Source organism: Nicotiana tabacum, chromosome 5 (genome assembly GCF_000715075.1).
Source record: "Nicotiana tabacum cultivar K326 chromosome 5, ASM71507v2, whole genome shotgun sequence".
Lineage (NCBI taxonomy): Eukaryota > Viridiplantae > Streptophyta > Magnoliopsida > Solanales > Solanaceae > Nicotiana > Nicotiana tabacum.
Genome location: NC_134084.1, coordinates 96,034,088 through 96,057,619, shown reverse-complemented (window position 1 = coordinate 96,057,619; position 23,532 = coordinate 96,034,088). Strand labels below are relative to the sequence as shown.

The 23,532-nt window shown below is 38.6% G+C and overlaps 1 protein-coding gene and 1 long non-coding RNA gene across 4 annotated transcripts; both read right to left on the bottom strand.

The window, feature by feature from the left end:
* Nucleotides 1–572: 572 nt before the first annotated feature.
* Nucleotides 573–13,112, bottom strand: LOC107779053 (uncharacterized). Of its 3 annotated transcripts, XR_012709651.1 has the most exons (3): nucleotides 12,709–13,067; nucleotides 12,072–12,565; nucleotides 573–1,014 (listed from the first exon to the last, which is right to left on the bottom strand). It is a non-coding gene; the product is annotated as an uncharacterized LOC107779053 (long non-coding RNA). The 3 variants fall into 3 exon arrangements; XR_001646518.2 differs by lacking the exon at nucleotides 573–1,014 and having other exon boundaries at nucleotides 11,990–12,565; nucleotides 12,709–13,112; XR_001646519.2 differs by lacking the exon at nucleotides 573–1,014 and having other exon boundaries at nucleotides 11,990–12,556; nucleotides 12,709–13,112.
* Nucleotides 13,113–14,474: 1,362 nt separating this feature from the next.
* LOC107779052 (protein EARLY RESPONSIVE TO DEHYDRATION 15-like) lies at nucleotides 14,475–16,501 on the bottom strand. Its single transcript, XM_016599397.2, has 3 exons — nucleotides 16,365–16,501; nucleotides 15,000–15,375; nucleotides 14,475–14,891 (listed from the first exon to the last, which is right to left on the bottom strand). Exons 2-3 carry the CDS (start codon nucleotides 15,349–15,351, stop codon nucleotides 14,752–14,754), a joined length of 492 nt encoding a protein of 163 aa, XP_016454883.1. The 5' UTR covers nucleotides 15,352–15,375; nucleotides 16,365–16,501; the 3' UTR covers nucleotides 14,475–14,751.
* Between the last annotated feature and the right edge of the window lie 7,031 nt (nucleotides 16,502–23,532).

The window sequence follows — 23,532 nt, the reverse complement described above, 5'->3', positions numbered from 1 at the left end:
TGGATATAAGGGCTGGACGTTTTTGACAAGATTCTGACTACGGTTTCTACTAGAATTTTGCCCACCCAAAATTCTCCATTTTCGGTTATTGTTTGGGTAACACAGTAGAAAACTGTGGAAATCTGCTGGTGTGTTTTCAACTAAGGAACTGGAGAACGACATAGATTTGTTGTGTTTACGCTTCAAGAGGTAATCCTAAAATCTCCATATGTGCTAGTTGTTTAGATTATACGTGAATAAGATTCTGTTATTGCTTCCGCTGTGGTATATATTCCTACAGAAACGACGACAACAATACAATCTATCCAAATATTGTATACATCAAAACGATACAGTACAATACTTTATGAAATGATACATAACAACCATCCAAACAAGCAGCTAGTACACTGCCAAAAAGACGTTGGACTGATTCAATTCGTTCATTATTTAGGTTTATAATAAAAATACGTGTTGTTTACCACTAAAACTATACAATTGAATTTGTAACGTGGTTTATAAACAAGTGGATCGACTTGATCCTAAAGTACAAAATGAATAATAACATAAACAAGAATACGAAATAAAATTAAGGGAAACACAAGCCTGGGAATGAATTTAGCCTTTCTAGTGACAAAAATGAGAACAATATTCAAGAAAAAAAATTGAGAATATAAAAATGAGAGCAAAGTATAGCTTTTTTGTGTACAGAATGTTTCGTATCCCATCAAATGATGCTAGTACTCCTATTTATAGCCTTATTTTGGGAGAAAAGATCCCCAAATCAAGCTCCTCTTGAATGAGAATAAAATCGTCATTGATGATTGCATAATGGTTGGTAATAAATATTGATATTCTCTGTAATGGTTACTCATTGAATGCTTCTCGATATCCAATCTTTGAATCTTTATTGTCGGCTATTCTGCCTTAGGGATTCACCCAGCACCGGTAACATACTTGCATCCGGTGCTAGTTATTTGCTGACTCGCGTCCCACCTGCCTTTAGTTCTACACGTCACTTCGTCATTCGTCCAACTGCCACTAACCAATTTTACCTCATACACTTTTTTTTGAATATGGAAAGCATGTTAAAAAAAATTAAAACATGAAATTTAAGAACTTCACGATATAAATTTTAAACCTTTTTGAACACTAACAAAAATTAAATAAAAATACTTTCATAAGTCATTTTAAATGGTAGTTGTGTATAAAAATTATATTACTAGCTTGTAATGCCGGTAGAAAGTGGAGAGGGAGGCACGGAGTAATACTTAAGCGATAATTGTGAGAATTGAAGTTAAGAGGTCCTGTGTTCAACAACATGTCAGCCATCATAACTCAAAAAAAATTCTCTCTCTCAAAAAGATCTCTTGAAACAGTATCTTCCAAACATGGATCCCCCATTAATCAAATCATATATTCCACCGGAACCTCCGGATAAGCACAATCAAATGGATGTAAAATTAATCCAACCAACCCACTCCTATAAGGAAATGCTCTTGGACAAACTGGAGAGCCATAAAACTGATTACTACGAAGTTGACTCGTATCCAAATTTAGATCTCAATAAAGGGAAACACATAAAAGGCTCAATCCCCTTTTTCCAGGATGAAAAAAAAGCGTTTCTACCTTCCATGGCGTTACTCCGTGATCATCAAAGTCTTCAAGCGAAAGATGCCTCACTATTTCTTCGGTCTAAACTAATTGAACTATGGACGACATCCGAACAGTTAATCTTGATTGACCTAGGATGGGACTTCTACATAGTCAAATTTAATTAAGAAGAGAGTATAGTTAAGGCACTCCACCTTGGCCCTTGGTTCATCTCCGAAAATTTCTTGTCTGTGCGGAAATGGGAACCTAAATTCGTTCCTCAAGAAGCCACCCTCACTTCTACTGCCATATGAATCCGGCTTCCACAATTACCAACAGAATTCTACAATAAGGATATCCTAGAAAAGGTTGGAAGGAAGCTGGACAAACTATTAAAAATCGACCATTGCACTTCCTCTACTCTCAGGGGACGATATGCCCGTATTTGTATCCAAGTGCCACTGAAAACCCCAATGGAAACATCGGTCATAATAGGAGACCATAAATAGGCAGTGATCTATGAAGGTGAAGGGACTCTGTGCACCTCTTGTGGCAGAATTGGGCATATTGCAGTAGGTTACAATTACCGGGCTGCCACACCCAAAACAACCCATGAACCACAGGAAACACAACAGAGGAAGGCAGTGCAGACTGAGGAGAGTGAGTGGAAAACTGTCACATTCCCAAGAAGAAGGAAGCAAGGGCTAGCAAAATCAACAAATATAAATGGCGCAGGATTAAATAATCCACACCAAGCTCCACAAGCGGACCATATACATGTAACTTTGTTTGATGCTAACTCAGGTAAATTTTTTCAAACTCAATCTCTGTGTTACAATTCAAAAAAAGTCAACCCACCCACCCCCCCCCCCAAATTCCCAAAAAGGCCCAATGGCCCAATGAACAATGCAAGCCCCACCAAGCCACAAGGGCTGACCCAACAACGGCCACAACCCTGTACGCGAGCCCAGCCCAGTACAAGGGTCAAACAGAAGGCGGGGCCGGGGCCTGACGACTCCACTAACCCCAATCATGAACCCCTCGTTCAAGGCGCCACTTTGAGCCCAACTACCGAGATCTCTCATCTCAAAGATGGAGAGATACCCAATGGGGCCGATATCTCTTCTCCAAATGGTTTCCACTCCCAATCCGCAATTGTCAACCCATCTAACCCCCCAAATACACTCACCTACACTTCCCCTACCAATCCTTCTGAAACAATTTCTAATGGGGAAATATCAACAGTCACCACCAAAAATCAAGTGCCCTATCTGGTACCCCCCCCCCCCCATTCCATATGAAAAGACTCAAACCATCAATTTCAATAGATCCACAATTAATGACCAATCCACCCCTAGCTCCGATTTCCAGTAACCCTTTCCACTGACCGAGATTTGACATTGAAGGGAGTACTGATGGAATGCCAGTCCCGTAAGATCACCCCTTTCATTACCCAAAGTAGCAATGCCAAGAAACACAAAAATGGAAAACGAAATGCCACCAACTATCATCACCTCCCTACCGCCGCCACTGGACCACCAACCGGCTTCTTAGTTAGAGGTTTCTCTTCAGGGCCAGGGCCTCTCCTACAATTGTACCCTAGGCAATCAGAAGGTGACCTTGATTGTACAAAACCCAGTTCACCTAGCCAGAGTCACAGTGGAAGCGTTGAGCAAAGCCCTAGCGGCCTTTGGGCCTCTCTTATGGCAGTCGATGGTCAATAGAGACAGCAACTCACCGATAACCGACCCCCAAACACTCAGCAGCCACATGTTGCAGAGCTTCCAAACCCTACCATTCTTCCCAGACCTGACGAAGGAGGATCCATCGACGGAGTCGGTCTTCATAATAATCGACCATCAGAATCAACAAAGGCCATCATCTTCTACACCAAGAGAGAAAAGCACTTCACCCCTTCTCCACAACATCAAAAAAGGAATCTCTAAAGTCCTAGAAATCCTTAGGAAGAAAAACACACCAGAGGAAGAGGGAGAAACATATGCCACACCACAAACGGACTCGCTCCTACTGGACTCAATGAGAGCGATAGAGTTCAGTACAGAAACCATCGAAGTGATAGTTTTTCTTTGTCCCAGATCGATGGTCAAGTGTGGAATGAGTCTGGTCTCCATCCAAACCCATGGTCCCATCAAGCCACTACTGAACCTAACCCCAGTGCTGAGTCTCAAGAGGAAATCCCCATCACCTCCAACGAAGTGTCCGCAAGGACCATGGAACCCTCAAGAGGGACCTCACCAACCACCCCCAACTACATTGATGAATTACATCATATGGAATGTTAGGTGAGGGAACAATGCCGAATTCAAGAGGCACTATTTAGAAATGGTGAAAATGCACAAGCCACAGTCATGCTTGTTCTGCTTGAAACTAAGATGGCAGCCCACCAGAAGTTGGCTCAAGAGCTCAAATTTGATATGATCATCCAGTCTCCGGCAGTAGGGCTCTCTGGAGGAATAGTGTTCATGTGGAAAGAAGAGTATGTGGCAGTTGAAGAGGTGGCCACTACCCCCCAAGGCATCCATGCAATGGTAAAGGTGAGTCCTAACCACCCTCCATGGCTCTTCTCTGCTATCTACGCTAGTAACATTTTAGCTAATAGGAAGCTCCTATGGGAGAAACTAATCAAAATATCAAAGAACCTCACAACTAACTGGTTTGTAGGAGGAGACTTCAATGAAGTCTTAAAGGCTAGGGATAAATTTGGGGGCAACCCCATAACCCTCTGCCGCAGCAATCTGTTCTGGCACTGTATAAATGAGTGTAACCTTTTAGACCTAGGCTATAAAGGAAGTAAATACACTTGGTCTAATAAAAAGGTACAGTAATAGAACATCGCTAATTCTGGGAAGAATAGATAGGTGCTTTGCCAATGAAGGCTGGATTCAGCAGTACCCCGAGGCAACCGTACTGCACCTCCCTAGGACCCACTCAGACCACTGTCCCCTTCAAATTAATTTGGTAGGGTCTCCAAACAATAACCTTCCAAGGCCCTTCAAGTTTGAGTCAATGTGGGCTAGCCACCCATCCTTTCCTAACATCATCAATATGGAATTCTCAGATCATTCCAACCTCCTCCAATCCACTGATTCCTTCAAGACACTGGTCACCAAGTGGAACCACGAAACTTTTGGAAACTTCTTCCACCAAAAGAGAAGAATCCTAGCAAGAATTTCTGGAATCCAGAGATCTCCTAACTACTACTTCAGTAGTTACCTGTTACACCTTGAGACTAATTTGACTACTAAGCTTAACTTAATCCTCAAAAATGAAGAGAATTTTTGGAAGCTCAAATCTAGGATAAATTGGCTTAACGAGGGTGATGCTAGCACTAGATTCTTCCACTCCTCCACCCTCAATAGAAGAAGAAGGAACAGAATCCTCTCTCTTAAAGAAGAGAATGGAAACTGGCTCCATGACTAGAAGGATATCCAAGCAGCCATATTGGGCTTCTTCACTGATCTATATACCACATCCCACTCCCAAGCCCCTTGGGCTGTCACTAACCACTCCACTATGTCCCACATTCTGTCTGAAGGCCAAAAAGTTTTCCTGGATAGACCTCTTGATTTGAGTGAGATAAAAAGAGCAGTCTTCTCCCACAAACCCTTTAAATCTCCTGTCCCTGATGGCGTCCACCCTTTCTTCTACCAAAAATATTGGGACAAAGTTGGTGACTCTGTCACAAACTTCTATAAAAAATACTTTTCCTCAAGTTCTATGGATGAAACCATGAACCAAACCCTATTGTACCTAATCCCAAAATGCCCCCAAGCTTCAATGTTAAAAAGTTTTAGGCCAATAGGACTGTGTAACACAATTTACAAGTCAGTCACAAAATCATAGTGAACAGAATAAAGCTTATCTTGCCTCACATCATTGGGCCAAGTCAAGCCAGTTTCCTTTCCAATAGGAGAGCCTGTGATAATGCCATCATTGTCCAAGAGTACATCACTCACTTTAGGAAAATAAAAGGGAAAATGGCAATATGATCCTAAAAATCCACCTAGAAAAGGCCTTTGACAGGCTGAAATGGTCCTTCATTAGAGACACCCTTTCTACTTTCAACTTCCCCCAAGGTTTATCCAAACTCATTATGTCCTGCATCAGTTCATCCTCCATCTCCATTCTTGTCAATGGGGGAAAAACTGAACCTTTCAAACCTTCAAGAGGTATTAGGCAGGGAGACCCAATGTCTCCCTACCTATTCATAATGTTCATGGAATGATTATTAAGATCAATTGACAAGGCTGTTCTGGATAACCAGTGGCAAACTATAAGTATAAGCAGATCTGGTCCAAAAATATCCCATCTTTTCTTTGCAGATGATCTAAATCTCTTTGCTAAAGCTAATGATAGGAACTGTAACACCATACTTTCTATTAGGAAGAACTTCAATGAACAGTCAGGCCAGAAAATAAATCTTACAAAGTCAAGGGTCCTGTTTTCCTCAAACACTCCATAGGACTCCATACAGAATCTTACCAACTCCCTGTCCATCCAACACACCACCTCCTTTGGAAAATACCTTGGTTTTCCTATTTTCCATAAAAAGCAAACTAATGTAGACTTTCAGTTCATCATTGATAACATGTAATCCAAACTGGCTGGTTGGAAAACAAGTTGCCTAAATAATATGGCTAGCAGAACTGTACTAGCCAAAACCTCTTTAAGCAACATTCCTAGCCATGTCATGCAGTACATCAACCTACCTACTAAAGTTACCAATCATATTGACAAAATTCAAAGGAACTTTCTTTAGGGCACCACTCCTGAAAAGAAGAAGCTCCACCTAATCAAGTGGGAGGTGGTCACAAAGAGCAAGGCTGATAGAGGTCTAGGACTCCAAAAGGCTAGTCTTAAGAACAAAGCTTCTCTTACAAATCTTGCCTGGAGGACTTACAAAACTACCAACAGTCTATGGGCAAGAGTTCTAATCCATAAGCACAATAACATGTCCAACAGTGCTAGGTTACTTAGGGCCTCTAAATATCCTAGACATCCAAAATCAACAACCTGGCAGTGCATCCTAAGGAGCTAGGATAATTGCTACAAAGAAACTAGATGGGTAGTTCACAAGGGAAACAAGGTCAACTTCTTAAATGATGTATGGATCCCCAACCAGCTAGTAATCAAACAGTTGATTGAGGGTCCTTTAAACCAAAATGACCTCAATGCTAAGGTTAGCTCAATCCACAACCTAGGAACTTGGGACGCATCCTCTTTGTCTATTGCTCTTCCCCCAAGTATCCTGAATATGTTATACTCGGTGTTTATTCCCCTAGTTACAACTAAGGAAGACAACCTCATATGGAACTTGACTCCAAATGGCCAATTCTCAAATAGTTCTGCTTACTCCCTCCTAAGAAAGACTGACACCAGCCTTCATTCTAGTGAGGAAGGCTCCTTCAAATAGGTCTAGAAACTGCAAGCTCCCAACAAAATCAAGAATTTCATTTGGCTCCTCACCCATAAGAGACTCCCAACTAGGAGCTACCTCCATATAATTGGGATCAACTGTGACCCCCAATGTCCTTATTGTAACAATGACCAGGAAACTATTGACCATATCTTCTTTGAGTGCCATAATGCTGTCCACTTATGGAATGAAATACTGTCAAAATCTACAAGAGACATTTCACAACAGACTCCAACATTCAATGGCCATCAACATGGAACTCAATCAGAAATGTCCCTTTTAACAGCTATATCCTATGGGATAACCTCATTCCCTTCTTCTTCTAGCACATCTGTCTAACTAGAAACATCAATTTATTCAATAACAAGAAGGAGCACATCAACTCCACAAACACAATTTCCAAAGCTACTGAATACCTTGTGCTTACAACAAATGGCTCTAGCAAAATAACTCATCAAATTGTAATAAAATGGGAGCCCCCAAATAGAGGTTTCTACAAGCTAAACACGGATGGAGCAGCAAAGGAGAATCCAGTGATAGGAGGATCAAGATGAGTATTTAGGAATCACAATGGTGACTGGATAATGGGGTACGGGGATAATATCTCTCACACAACAAATACTAGGGCAGAATTACAGGCACTCCTAAGGGGTCTACAACTTACGAAGCAAAATAACTTGGCTCCCCTAGAGATAAATACTGACTCCTATGAAATTATCAATATGCTAACGCAAGGAATCCTTATTTATGATCCCTTAATTTGTGAATGCAGGTCACTAATTCACAGGATGGACAGGGTGGTAGTGAAGCACACCTATCATGAGCAGAACAGAGTAGCTGATGTATTGGCCAAGGAGGCAGCAAAAGAAGTCTTTGAACAAGTCTAAGATATTATCAGTTCCTTCGATGTTTGTCAATGATATATTTTGGGCAGACATCCTAGGAACTGAATTGGTTAGAACTTTTGTGGGTTGTAATATAGACATAATCGTGCATAACATTACTAGTATGGAGGTACTACAATACCCTAGCAATGACTCTACTGTATTATCTTTTGTTATCTAGACTTATAATATAATATCCCTTTTAACCAAAAAAAGAAGAAGTTAAAAGGTCCTTATTTAAAGACAAGTGATATAAACGGGAAATATATAAATAATGATACATACTAGAATATAAGTTATGCCATAAGTTTTCCTTTCCCTTTTTTAATCCCATCTATAGCATGTTTGGCCAAGTTATTTTTGAGCAAATGTGCTTTTTTCAAAGTTTAGGCTCCCATTTGGACATAAATTTTGGCTATTTTATTTCAAAAAGAAATATTAAAAATATTGGTTGTTCATGAAACTTGATATGGTTTTTAAAAAAAATCAAGTTCCAAAAACTGGTTAGGCTAGTTTCTGTGTGACATTTCTTATCCCAATCTTCAACATTTGTTTAATTAAAATACACGTCCAAACACAACTTCAACTTCCAAAAATTATTTTGCAACACAACTTCAAAAACCTTCCTTTTCAAGTTTCAATTAAATTTAAGTCCAAACGCTAGCTGGATTTTTTGCCAAGCTTTTAAAAGGATGTATACGGTAGAAATCGGGGCTACCCGATTTCGTGGGCTCGAGGGTCACTTCAAGAGCGAGATCGAAATAGACCAGGTGCGAGCCCGATAGCAAAGTACGAGCTTCAAAGATTGAAGTGCTCGATGAACACCGAGGCCAAGTATGACCGACATCGAGATAATATCGCTATGGTCCCATAACAGAAAGAGCAAGATTCCCGCAGTGGCCCTAGGATCACGGCGTAAATTCCAGAATGGATTTGTAGTAGGCGGTTAGACAGCTGTATAATAAGATTCCCTACTACAATTAGAATTGTACCTTATTAAGGATCCCCCTACTATATAAAGGGGACCTCAATCATTTATAAGGATCATCAATCATTGAGAAGAGAATATACATTTTCACTTTCTTGCCTACTGCTCATCTGAATCATCTTTTTATTGTTTTATTGTCCTTGTTGTTCTTGTTTATTTACCTCGAGGTCGCTCTTGCTCGAGGTCGAGGTCTGCTTACACGATAGGTTTGACTTGCTTTACTCTTAACATGTCACACGCTTTTTTATTCTCACTTGCGTTATCGATAACGACTTGTACAACATTTTCCTTCCTAACTTTCAATATAGTCTTCTCAAACAAATTGAACATTTTATTGGAATCAGTTGAAGAGTCACTAGCGTCATAAGATTCAAGAAACACACTACATCTTGGAGAATTCACCAAAACATCTTGGAGAAGCAGATGGATTTGGAAGAAAGGTGCGTATGAGTGTATTTGCAAATTTTTTTAAAAAAAACCCGTAGGCAACCGCTGGACCTCGCTTAACCGAGCTTTTCTCGCTTTTTTTCCTCGCCTCGCTTCTCGCTTTTTTGCCTGAAGTGTGTGTTTTTTTCCAAGTGCCTCCCTTTAGGGCAGAAAAGCATAGACCTTGCGCCTCGCCTCGCCTCGCTTCCGCGCTTTAAGCGAGAAGCGCTCGCTTTTAATAACCCTGGATGGAAGAGGCACTTATTAGACAAAGATGGCAAACATACTTTCATAAACCATTAAACAAAGGGGGATGGGAACATTGTGTTAGGCGAGTTGTAGTAGTCCAAGAGTCAACGTGATTTTGGGTATTGTATGCATATTAAGGATGAGGAGGTTGAGGGGGTTGTGCATAGGATGAGCAGGGGTAAAGCGACCGGGTCAAACAAAATTTCAGTAGAGTTTTGGAAGTACGCGATCAGGGAAGGCTTGGAGTGGCTCACATGGTTGTTTAACATCATCCTTAGGATAAAGAAGATGCCCGAAAAGTGAAGGTGGAGTACGATGATTTCGTTGTACAAGAACAAGGATAATATCCAAAACTATAACTATAGAGCTGCTAAGTCATACCATGTTTAAGATAGTGTGGTGGAAGTGAAGGTGAGGAGAAGTGTGTCTATTTTTTAGAACTATTTTATATTTATGTCGAGGCGTTCAACTATGGAAGTCGTTCACCTTGTAAGAAGATTGGTGGAGCGCTACAAAGAGAATAAGAGAGACTTGCATATGGTGTTCATTGACCTTAAAAAAGCGACAAAGTCCCGAGGGAGGTCTTTAGAAGGTATTTGAAGGATAGTGGTGTTCTTGTAGCATACGCTAGGGCGATTAAGGACATGTATGATGAAACTAAGACTAGGTTAGGATGGTGGAAGGGGACTCTGAAAACTTCCACTTGTTATGGGGTTGCATAAAGGATCAGTGCTTAGACCATTTTTATTTGCCTTGGTAATGGACGTTTTGATCATCACATTCGAAGGGAGGTGCCATGGTGCATGTTGTTTGTTGATGATATAGTACTAATTGACGAGATGCAAAGTGGTGTTAACGCGAGACTAAAGGTTTGGAGACAAACGCTAGAGTCAAAAGGTTTCAAGTTGAGCAGGACCAAAACGGAATACTTGAAGTGCAAGTTTAGCAGTATGACTCATTAAGCGGATGTGGAGTGAAGCTTGACTAACAAGTCATCCCTAAGAGAGCGACTTTCAAGTACTTTGGGTCAGTAATCCAAAATAATTGGGATTGCCGATGGTGTCACTCATCGTATTGGAGCGGGATCGATGAAATATAGGCTTGCATCTGGTATTTTATATGACAAGAATGTACCACCAAGACTTAAAAGATAAATTCTATAGAGTAGTGGTTAGACCGACTATATTGTATAGGGAAAAGTATTGGGCAGTCAAGAAATTCCATATCCAGAAGATGAAAGTGGCAAAAATGACTAATGAGAATGCTGAGATAGATATGTAGGCATACCATGAGAGATAAGGTCAGGAATGAAGTTATTAGGGACAAGGTAGGAGTGGTCCCCGTAGATGACAAGATGTGTGAAATGATATTAAGGAGGTTCGGGCACATGAAGGGGAGGGACACAACTGCACCAGTGAGGAGATGTGAGAGGTTAACCTTGGAGGGTATGAGAAGAGGTAAAGGTAGACCAAAGAGGTATTGGAGAGAGGTGATTAGGCAGGACATTTGCAGCTTCAGCTTACCGAGGACATGACCCTTGATATGAGGTATTGAGGTAGAGGATTAGGGCAAATGGATAGTAGGTAGCGAGCTTATTTCTTTCACATACCAGTAGTATTGATATTGCTATTCTTATTCCCATTCTTGTTTCTTTCGCTTCGATTATTCTATTATCATAATGTTGTTTACTTTATGTTGTTATTGCTATTGCTTCTTTTTCATCCTTCCTTGAGACGAGGGTCTATCGAAAACAGTCTCTTTACTCTCACACGATAGGGATAAAGTTTGCAGATACTCTACCTTCCCTAGAATCTACTCGTGGGATTACACTGGGTTTTTTGTTGTTGTTGTTGTAAAATGAAGTCTTCTGAGATAAATAATAATAATAATAATAATAATAATAATAATATGATGATGATAATGATGATAATCCAATGGCCTCAAGAAAGTAAAGGATCAAGATCGCCTATTGCAATGGCTTTAAAATTCCAATTGACGGAACATTCAAGAAATTACATAATAAGAAAGAAATTGCTTTAGTGTGCAGCGGAAGATGTTTCAAATGAGTAGAGTTCTTAATATGAGAAATCATTATATGATTAAACCTTTTACAGATGGTCATAACCCAATTTTGAGTTTTCATCTGTTCTGTTCTGTTGTATTCAACACTTTCAGTTTAGCTTTGGTGAAACTGCTCAATCCTCGTATCTTTTTGTACTATTTAAGCTGGCCTCATGAGCAATAGAACTCTGTTATTCAGATGTCTATTTAACCTTAAATAGAACTCTGTTTGTACTATTTAAGGTTAGTGTGTATGTAGACCTTATACCTATCTTGTTAAGATAAAGAGGATATTTTGATAGACCCTCGGCATAGTCACAACATAGTAAAAGAAATAGAGTAAAGGGAAAGCCATGAGTCAAGTTCAAAATGTTTGACAAAATTTCATCTATTAAGCTATGAAGTCAAGTTCTTTATGTTCTTCCAAATGAACAAACTCGAAATGATAACTCACTCGTATATATCTGTGTAACTTAGAGTATCTGACAAGCAGTCAGATTTACCAGCAACTCGAAGATCCATCCAACCAGGAACTTCTGACCTAACTCTCTTTCTTGTTTCTTCACTCCATGTCCATGATATCCATGAAATTTTAAGCCCCTTAGCACAAGCCTGTCTCCTTTCGGTATGTCCATGTCATCATTCACCTGTCACTTAACTTTCAATAGCTTTGACTTGGCACCACATTTCTGGTGATTTTTTTTTCTAAAGTAATCACTAAAAAGAATAGACCCAATATGGTTCGGTTCTTTTTGTTCTTTCTAAAGGCAACTTATGCAATCTTGCAATAGTTTGGGGCCTCGCCAGATACTAATGATCTCTAGCAGTTACATTCTGATTAACAAACACATTTGTATGGTCCTTAAATTTTAACCAATCTGACAGATTCCTTCTGCTATTCCACATTGAATTCTTATTCAATAATAAAGGTTCTTCTACCTGTACATGCTTATATAACAAAATCAATTGAAACCCAGTTTACCCATTATTTCTTGAAAGATCAAAGATTTCAGAGATCCAAATAATTTAAGAATAATATCAAATTTGCTCGGGAGAGAAAAAGTAATAATCGTTAAATTTTTAGCACTTACTGGTGCTGAGTTGCCGAATAATTTTGATTGGAAGTTTTCCAGGCTTCTGGCTTTCTACACTTCAATGAGAATTGACCATCTTCTGCTACTCCACGTTCCGCCATGCGATATTAAAATATTGGGAAAAGGCCAATATATGTTTTAAAATTACCTCCTTTATAATTTCCTAACACTCCATTGAGGTGCAATTTTCTTAAAAATTACTTCTAATTACTAGGATACAAATTCGAAAAATCAACTTCAAGGTAACATGTGGGGGATCACTTTCATTTCCTGCTTTAGTACAATGAATTCAGACCCAAATGCGAATATCCATTAATACTTTACTGGGTCCAACACACAAGTGGGTCTAGGGGAGCTTTCAAAAATTACATGGTGGAACTAACTTATACACTGCATTTATCATACTTGTAGCTACTTTTTGTATTTTGTAGCAAAATTCCAAGGTAAATACAGTATAGAGTCACATACAATGACACATATGTATCAATGTATTTTAGTGTATTGTTTGCGTTGATATAACCATTTAGAGCGAATTGGAGTCACATACAGTGATACATGCACTAACTGCACGTATCATTGTATTCTAGTGTATTGTATGCGATGATACAGCCATTTAAAATGAATGAATACAAATGATACAAGCTGGTAATAATAAAACAATAGATACGAATAGTAATTAGCAATCTATAAATTAGATATGATAATTAGGCTCATGCTTTATAAAAATCTTAAAGCTTTGAAATAGACTTCTCAATGGACACTTGCCCACTAATTTGCCCGCTGTGCGCACCTTAATGATGTGCGGAAATGGGACATAACCATCGCTATCCACCATCGAGAAAAATCATCTTACAAGGGTTTGATTGAAAAAGTTTTTTATACGAATATTCTTTTTATTTCGTTAGGATAAGGAATGTAATTGACCGTTACATGAAACACACACTCGTGTCGAGCTCACCTTTTCTACTTTTATGATGTTGAAAGTAATGCATCTTTTGGATGGAAATATTGATAAGACATAAATCTCCACCCATTTTAGCCGTTTGATGTAGGAGTTCCCCACTAAAGAATTTTCCACTTTGCAACTCTCTATTGCATTCTAGAGCTGTCCCATATTTATTAGTACAACAAAAGGTTTAAAAGACCCTACTCCCAACCTTTGCAACTTTTTTTTCTCGCGAATTTAAGTAGGCGTTTGGACATAGAAATTATAAGTTTTGAAAAAAGTAATATTTGAAGTTTTGAAAAAAGATTTAAAATTATATTTGAACATGTATTTCACTTGAAAAAATATATTTTGTGCGTGTGGAAAAAAAATCTGATTGAAAAACTCATTTTTGGAAAATTTCCATGAACTTGCAAAACTTCATTAAACAAACATGTTCTTGAAAAAATTTCTGAAAAAAAAAAATTATGAACAAACGGGTCCTAAAGCAGATCTTTTGTTGAGCAATTGCTCTCGGCTTATATTAAGTTAGAATGAAGATCTTATATATTATTCTGAAGGTGCTAACTCTAAATCTTAGATTTGCTCTCAGGCATATGCTGGATATTGTAAGGAGAGTGAAGGATGCATCACTAAAGTACCCAAGATTGAAGGCAACTTGGATATGTCCTCAGCCAATGGCATAGTTATGCTTCACAGAACCCCTAAATGAGTATACTTTTTAGGTCTTAGTTTCTCTCATGGCAGAAAACAACAAAGGAAGGGAAGAAGCAAATTAAATGATCATAATCTTCCATCATTGGGAAGAGGAGAAACGAAACTAGAAAGCTGCTCTTTTTTCCACTTTTTGTCAACTGAATTTTACATTTTTTTCCCCTTTTTATAGTTCTGTTGTTTACAAGTAAAGCTAAAGAAAGGATATCAGACTATGAACAAGGCTAGATACAAGAGTGCTGCCCTACCTTGCTCTATACAAAAGGTTACATGAAAACTAAAACTCGAGACTTTCTTAACTACTGCTTGTCAAGAGTAGCTGCAAACTAAGAACTGACTTTCTGAATGCAAACCAAAAGCTTTTGCTAAGCTAATCACATTCAGCAAGGCTGTTGGATGCTGCGGAAGCTGTTCGTTGGGCTCACGATCTTGGCTGGCTTCTCATAGTACATTGGTGGCGAAACGGGGGATCTTGGTGAACTCATAGTTCTTATCAGTGTATCAGAAACATTGGGCAAACCTGTTGTTTTGTTATGAAAGAATAATCACATGAGAATAACAGTAATAACCATTGGCTAAACTGGAAGCTATGACAAAAAATTGAAAGAATGAGAGAGACAGTGCATACCATATTGTGGCACTCCATTGACACCGTAGAGAGGTGACTTAATTCCTTGTTGCCCACCTTGGGATGATTGGAGAAATTCCTCAAACTGAGCTTCCATGTTCAAGATATCCTCATCCACATTGAGATCAATATTCTCAGGAAGCAAATCAGCCATATCATTACCAGCTCCATATTGATCATTACCATATTCCTCTCCCTGGTTCTGGCTCATCCAATAGTCATGGAACCATGTTGAAGTTGTCACCAAATTCCACCATTCTGGGGAAAAATCCTCCACTTGGCGCACAAACGAAGGAACGAAGAGGGGCGCATTTGGATTCAACGATGATCTTCCTCCAGAAACTAATGCCATAATGCTTTTTTCCAAAATTGCTACCTGAAGTACAAAAGAAGAAAACAAATTAGGGTATGACTCTGAATACGAACATTCAAATCATCAACAGAACTGAAATAGAATTTCTTCCCGACCTAATAACATCTAACCTTCAACAATCAGGTTCTAATACATAAATCAAGCTCATGAGCAAATTTATCAAATTTAACAAGACAGAAACGGAAAACTGATGTCCTTGAGCAACATAGGATTCCCGTACGGATAAATTTCAAAGAAACTTCATTAACATCTAGTGTAATCTCTAAGCAACGATTCTATTTACCACAGGTTACTACACAGCCAAAGCAATAGTAATCACAGACATAGGCTGATGCAAGATTTTGTTAGCCGGAACCGTAATTGTAATCAATTTGTGGGGGGGGGAACATTTTTGCAATAGGTTTGCACCCAATGCCACAGAGGTAACTAACACAAAATTGGTTATAAACCATAACTTAATTGAAGTCACATAGACAATAAGTAGTAACTAATACATCATAAAATTGCTGATACTATCCCGTATATGATCATTTTCTCTTCCTCAACACATATTACAAAGAAAACATCTACAATCCTTCTAGATCTACTCAAACAATAATTTTGGTCTTTTATACTAAATTCCCTAAAAGTCCCTTGTTTTTTTGGTAAGAATATCCCTTCACATCATTTAGGCATCAAATACGGACGACGTTTACCAAAATGAACAAGCTATTGACTCGAATTGACTAAATAAAATCCATCAAAAACAACTAAATAAGCAGAACACATCACAATTGTTCATAATATTAGATATATTCATCTATCGGCATATATAAACATTCAAAACAAAAGCAAAAAGAACGTACTAAATCAATCCAATAAATCATTTTTACAGAAAAAGTACCAAAATTTACAGATAAACGATTCAACAGATCGACAGATCAAAAGCAGGAAAAGTCGAAAATTGAACGCTAGAAATTACATTACAAGATTCAATGGCGATTTTACAGTACCTTCAAATAGACGTGTTCGTTCAGCTACAGAAAGGATTTCGTACACGTATGAATTCTTATCTTCAGCGGAGGACCTGACGTCTTTATATTTATAGGCAGAAGTACCGAGCCTAGCAGGTTTGGGACCAAACGTAAGGCTAGGATAAGACCGAGGCAGCCCACTGATTGACCTTCGAGAAGACTGATATTATTCCAATTAAAATATTCCAGATATTCTTTTATAGCCAACCGGGCACCTCCGGTCAATTATTCCCATAAACCGGTCGATGCACAATAAACCGAGTCGATTATTAAATTTTATACAATTACAACCCAAAAAAATTTAGGCTGATATTAAATAAAAAGTATAACAACGAAAGATCAGGTCAGTGAATCTTTTACTCCAGTTAGACCCGTCACATTATAATGTTGAATACCATACCGCATTTCATGACAAGCACCGGTTTACAATTGGACCCGGTTTTCATATGCCGGTGTATATACCGGCTATAGGCACAAGACAAAAAAGCAGCCGGTAAAGTGATAAAAAGCGTGTACAGGTGTTCATAATTGACTTGATAATAACCGCTTGTGGGGACCTTTTTCTTGGACATGTTCCGGTGATTGAGCTTTTTCATAATTGTGTACCCATATTGTTTTATGATCAACGGCTGATAGATGAGACTGTTTTGATCCCACGCTGGAGAATGGTTGGAGTAGTTATGATGATGTATTCAAATGAATGGTTTAATGGGACCCACTGCTCAACTCAATCCCTTCTAATTCGCTATGTGCACATGGCTGAGTAGGTCGGCATAAAATACCAGCCAAAGCCAAATCCATTCACTGAAATTCTAAAGGAATGACTAGTTTGTTGGTTCCATGTAATAAAACCTCAATATTGAAGGAATTGTAAACAGAAATGAATAGCGGAAGTTTGGGGAATTTTTATTAGTTCAATCAATGTATTATAATATTATGAAACCATAACTACAAATTATTTCAAGGTCTTCAATGGAGTCTTGTAGAAGAAGAAGAGAATTGAGTTAGAAGAGAGAGAGAGTCGAGAGAGAAAAGGAAGATGAAGAGAGAGATAGTTAGTTGAATACCAGTATTTGCTTGCTTGATTCTGTTAAGAATCTGTTACTAACAGGGGTTTCTAGAACATTCCCCATTAAATCTCCACCCTTGGATCTTAGTAGAAAATGTAATCTAAGCCACATATCATAAGTGCTCTTGGACGCTCTCGATACTGCCACGTCACCCCCTTTATTCTTTCATCTTTAACCCTGCTCTTTATTCACTTCATTTCCTAACTCATCTTCAGCCGACAACCTTAGGTTCATTACAATACCCCGTCGATGAAAAAAGACCTTATCCTCAGGGTCTGGGTGAAGCCACAAAATCAGGAAATCGGCCCTTAATATAGCCCCAGTCTTCCCATGTCGCCTCTTCTTCCCCTAAATTTGTCCATTTCACCAACACTTTAACCCCCACTGCATTATTAACCTTAACCATTCGTATCTGCAAGATTGATAATGGTTGAACCAGCACCTGGCCTTCTTCGTCACAAATCGGAGGCTGTCATTGTGGAGAGATCGATGGGCCAACATGTTTCTTGAGCTGTGACACATGAAAGACTGGGTGGATTTGAGATCCAGGTGGAAACTCAAGTCGGTAAGTCACTGCTCCTATCTTCTCAGTAATTTTGTACGGTCCGTAATACTTAGCACTTAGTTTCAAGTTTCTTCTCACTGCTACTGAGGTTTGCATGTATGGCTGGAGTTTTAGATAGACTAAATCTCCCACCTCCAAATTTCTGTCTAACCTGTGTTTGTCTGCATAAAGTTTCATACGAGCCTGTGCTTGATTCAAATTCTCCTTCAAGTTCTGTAGCATTTGTTGTCTCTGAGCTATAAGCGGTCCTGCTTCTGTATTTGTAGAGTATGGTAGGGATCCCAAGGGAACCTGTATAGGTAGAAAGCCATACAGGGCTTGAAAAGGGGTGGACTTTAGCGAGTTGTGGTAATTGGTGTTAGACCACCACTCAGCTAATGGTAGCCACTTCACCCACTGTTTAGGATTAGTGAACACCATAGATCTCAAATAGGATTCCAAAACATCTGTTGAGCCTTTCCGTTTGACCATCAGATTGGGGATGATAGGAGGTAGTCATATTCAGCTTAGTTCCCATAGTTTTGAAGAACTGTTGCCAAAATTGACTAGTAAAAATAGTATCCCTGTCTGTTACAATAGTTCTGGGTAATCCATGTAGCTTTTATATATCCCTTACGAAGATCTCAGCTACATCTTGTGTTGTATAAGGATGTTTAAGGGCTACAAAATGGCCATACTTAGTTAGTTTATTCACTACCACCAATATAACCTCCATACTATCAGACTTAGGAAGTCCTTCAATGAATTCCATGGCTATGTCCTGCCATGACATTTCTGGGATAGGCAAGGGTTGTAGTAGACCTGGAGAGAGCACATTTTCTATTTCATTCTCTGACAAACATCACATTCTGAAATCTTCTTTATTATCTCAGCCTTCATGTTGGGCCAATAGAACACTCATTAATTCTTCTATAAGTACCCATCTGTCCTGCATGGCCACCCAAGGGTGACTGATGTAATACCTTAAAAATCTTGTTTCTGAGGTGAGCTCCTCTTCCTACATATATCCTCTGCTTATACCTTATAATTTCCTATTGTAAGGTATAGTGGTGTTTGCTGCCAGGGACTGTTGTTAGCTCAATAGTCAATTGTGCCACTGTAGGATCATCCTGGTAGCTTTGGACAATTTCCTGCATCCAAGTAGGTTCAATAGTAGTGAAGGCAGATAGTCTGGAGTCTTCTACCTCTCTCCTAGATAATGCATCAGCTACTATGTTCTTTGTCCCCTTTTTGTATTGTACTTCATAATTCAACCCTAGCAATTTAGTTAAACCCTTCTGTTGGAGAGAAGTTGTTATTTTCCGCTCTAATAGGTATTTTAAGCTGTGATGATCAGTCCTCATAATAAAGTGTCCCCCTTGTAAGTAATGTCTCCATCTGTCTACTGTTGCTAGGACTACCATATACTCTTTCTCATAAGCAGACAATCCCCAATGTCTAGGGGCTAAGGCCTTGCTAAAAAATGCTAATGGTTTTCCTTCCTGCATTAATACAGCTCCCATTCCCCCTTGAACATGGATCAGTTTCAACCACAAATGTCTTAGTGAAGTCTGCCAATGCTAAAACAGGTGCAGTGGTCATTGTTTGTTTAAGGTTGTTAAAAGTTGTTTCTGCTTCCTGCCCCCACTAGAAGGAGTTCTTTTTAAGTAGGTTAGTCAAGGGCTTACTGATTACCCCATATGATTGCACAAACCTCCTATAGTACCCTGTTAGACCCAAAAATCCCCTTAGTGCTTTAATTGACTTAGGTACAGGCCAATTCACCTTTGTTAAATGTTCCTTGTGCTCCTGAATAGTAGGACTGTATACTAAAATGTCATCAAAGAAAACTAAGACAAACTGCCTCAAGTAATCCTGGAACACATGGTTCATAAGGCTTTGAAAGGTAGCAGGAGCATTAGTTAACCCAAATGGCATTACTTTAAACTCATAGTGACCCAAGTGTGTTCTGAAGGCTGTTTTGTGGATATCTTCCTCATTCATCCTAATATAATCATACCCTGCTCTCAAATCTATCTTAGAAAACACATAGGAGCCACTTAATTCATCTAGTAAATCATTTACTAATGGAATTGGGAACTTATCCTTAACAGTCATTTTATTAAGTTCTCTATAATCAATGCAAAACCTCCAACTACCATCTTTCTTTTTAACCAAAAGTATAGGTGATGAGAATGGGGAGTGACTAGGTTGTATGATATCATTAGATAACATGTCTTTAACTTTTTTTTCTATCTCATTTTTCTGGAAGTAATTGTACCTGCAAGGCCTGATACTGACTGGAGTTTATGCTGGTTTCAGGGGTATGAAATGGTCATACTGTCTTTTAGGAGGCAAGGAAGTTGGCTCTGCAAACACATCACTATATTGTTGTATACCCCTGAGAGCTCTGAAGGTAACTCTTCTTGTTTTCCCATCTCTGTTGTTGTTACTGTAAATAAGTGTCCCCAAAATACCTTCCCTTTTTTGAACAACTATCTTATGCTGCCACTAGACATACTCTGCAGCATAGCTTGATTGTACATGCCCTTGAGCTCCCCTCCTTTTCCCTTATGTGACACTATAGCTCTATATGCTACAAAGTCCAATAGAACTGGGTTATGAGCCTTTATCCAATCTCCCCCTAGTATCAAATCACAACCCCCCAACTGAATTAGTCTCACTAAGTCCTCAAATTCTATCCCTTGTATCTTCCACTTGAACATAGGACAAGATAAAGACGCATCAACTGGTTTTCATTGGCCACAGTAACTCTCATAGGTCTAGCTTCCTTATGTATGCATCCAATCTGTCTAGCAGTTTCCATATCCAAGAAGCTGTGGGTGCTTCCTGAATCTAAAAGTATAGTTAATAACTTTTTCTTGGATGTACCATTCAAAGTGATTGTGTTTGGAACCTCTGTTCCAGACAAGGCATTGAGGCTAATAGCTTCCTCCACCATTTCTAACTCATGTGAGTCTTCAATGAACTCCAGTTCCTGAGGTAGGTCATTTGTGTGGTTTGTCTCCCTTATTTCTTCCTCAGCTGTCATTGCATTGAGCTGCTTATTCTTGCATTGATGGCCAGGAGGCCATTTATCTCCACACTTGTAGCACAAATTGTGGTTTCTTTTCATTCCTGCATTGGATGTGTTCTCATGCCCTTCTCTAGACCAATTTCCCTGAGATCTGTTTACTATAGCATTAGTATTCTGCACTGGCCCTTGTTCCAGGTGACCTTGCTCTTCCTCATTTGGGCTTCAACAACCTTCTCCTGAAATCTAGCCTTTTCCACAGCTTGGCTCAATGTATAAGGGTTGAGCATTTTCACAATGTTCCTTATTTCTTCCTTGATCCCTTCCACAAAGAATTCTAAGAAAAATTCTTCTGGGATAGTAGGTCTCCTAATTAACACCCAAGCCTTGAGTTCTTCAAATTTTTTTAGGTATTCATTGACTGTACCCTTTTGTTCTATTTTTTTAAATTCACCAATTAAATTTGAACTTACTATTATCTCCTTCAACAAATCTTCTAAGGTCTCTTCACAGAAATCCTTCCAGGAGATAGTTCTATGGCTCACCTGATATGAGAAGAACCAAGCTTTAGCCTTGCCAACCAAATGAAGCACTGCAGCCTCCAGTTTTTTTTAAGGATCTAGTACCTGGTTGTATTGAAAGTGTCGTTCACACCTTCGTAGCCATGAACAAGGATCAGATCCAACTCCATCAAAATAAGGGAATTCGAATCTGTGACTGAAATATCCTCTCTCATCTGAAGACTCTACTGTATCCCCACACATATTCCTAGCTCCAGAGTTGTCCAACTGCAATCCTTCTCGTGGATCACTTCCTAAAATGTCATCGTGAGTGGAGAGAAGCTTCTCCATTAGAAGATCCAGTTTGCTGCTCAGATCTTCAAATTTCTGATTCGTCGAGGCGATGTGTTCCTGTAGTTGATTCTCCACTCGTTTAATATTTTCTTCAGTAGATTTCGATCTAGTCTCTATAATTGTCATTATTTAGGGCCAAGAAAGAGCTCTGATACCAATTGCAATAAACCTCAATATTGAAGGAATTGTAAATAGAAATGAATAGCGGAAGTTAAGGGGAATTTTGTTAGCTCAATCAATGTATTACGATATTATGAAACTATAACTACAAACTATTCCAAGGTCTTCAATGGAGTCCTGTAGAAGAAGAAGAGAATTGGGTTAGAAGATAGAGAGAGAGAGAGTCGAGAGGGAAAAAGAAGATGAAGAGAGAAAGAGTTAGTTGAATACCAGTATTTGCTTGCTTGATTCTGTTAAGAATCCTGTTACTAATAGGGGTTTCTAGAACATTCCCCATTAAATCTCCACCCTTGGATCTTAGTAGAAAATGAAATCTAAGCCACATATTATAAGTGCTCTTGGACGCTCCCGATACTGCCATGTCACCCCCTTTATTCTTTCATCTTTAACCCTACTCTTTATTCACTTCATTTCCTAACTCATCTTCAGCCGACAACCTTAGGTTCATTACATTCCATTTACTGGTCGAATGTTATAATGTAGGTTGATTCATTATTGAAGATTATAAATTTTAAAAAAAGAGTATGAGACCGTACATGTTACCTTTTTATCTTTTAATAACAAAATTAAGAAACTAGACGCCTAGGTATGACCATATGCTAGGAATCTTGAGCAAGAATAAAAAATAGTTAAAATATAGTGCCTTACTAATAAGGATTGGCGGATGAACAGGATTCCCTCTATCCCTAACCAAATTTTCTCAAATTTGAACCTTATGAATGTTTAAAAAAAATTATACTAGAAAATACTTTTCCTTTAGTAGTTATGCGACATAAATAAAAAAATATACTAAAAAATACTTTCCCTTTAGTAGTTATGCGACGTGAATTTGAATCGGTGGTGGTCCGGAAACTATTAGAATTTTAAAAAAATGTAGTGCCTTGATGGTATTTTTTTAGTGCCTTTTGAGAGTACATATTATCAAGATCACACATTCATAATACTAATTCAAATCCTGTTATTCTAACGACACAGCCAATGTGTTATTTCAATCAAAAACTTGAACAGAGGTACATGGACAGTGGTTTCTTTTTTTGTTTTTTGGGAGAAGCAATGATCAAAAGTTCTCATTTTAGCTTCATGATGATAGCGCAAGAAAAATAAGAAAATAAAGAAGGAACATATTTTATTAATTGAAGAATTTAAATAGCCGCTCGCCTAATCTCTTAAATTAAAAATAATATTGTTGGCGGATATATAATATATGTACAAATATATATAATCAATGTATAATTTATGTATATCAGCTAAAAAAAGTAAATGTTGAATTTGACCGGTATTTATGTAGGAATCCCTATTTAATTTTTATTTATAGAATCTGTGCAAGTTTAACCCGAAACAGATAATATCACATCATATACTCTAGAGTATATGATGCATTGGTATAACCCCATATTTTCTAGTTAAGTGAAGGGAAAGAAGAATTTAAGTTCTGGGTTCTGAAGGAGAAAAGGTCGTCTTGTGC

What these genes read in the sequence shown, in the direction of transcription:
- LOC107779052 (XM_016599397.2), bottom strand. Translation starts at nt 15,351, where the DNA reads ATGGCATTAGTTTCTGGAGGAAGATCATCGTTGAATCCAAATGCGCCC. An exon ending in CAATGGAGTGCCACAATATG is followed by an intron (nt 14,892 to 14,999) that starts GTATGCACTGTC and finishes ACAAAACAACAG; the next exon opens with GTTTGCCCAATGTTTCTGAT.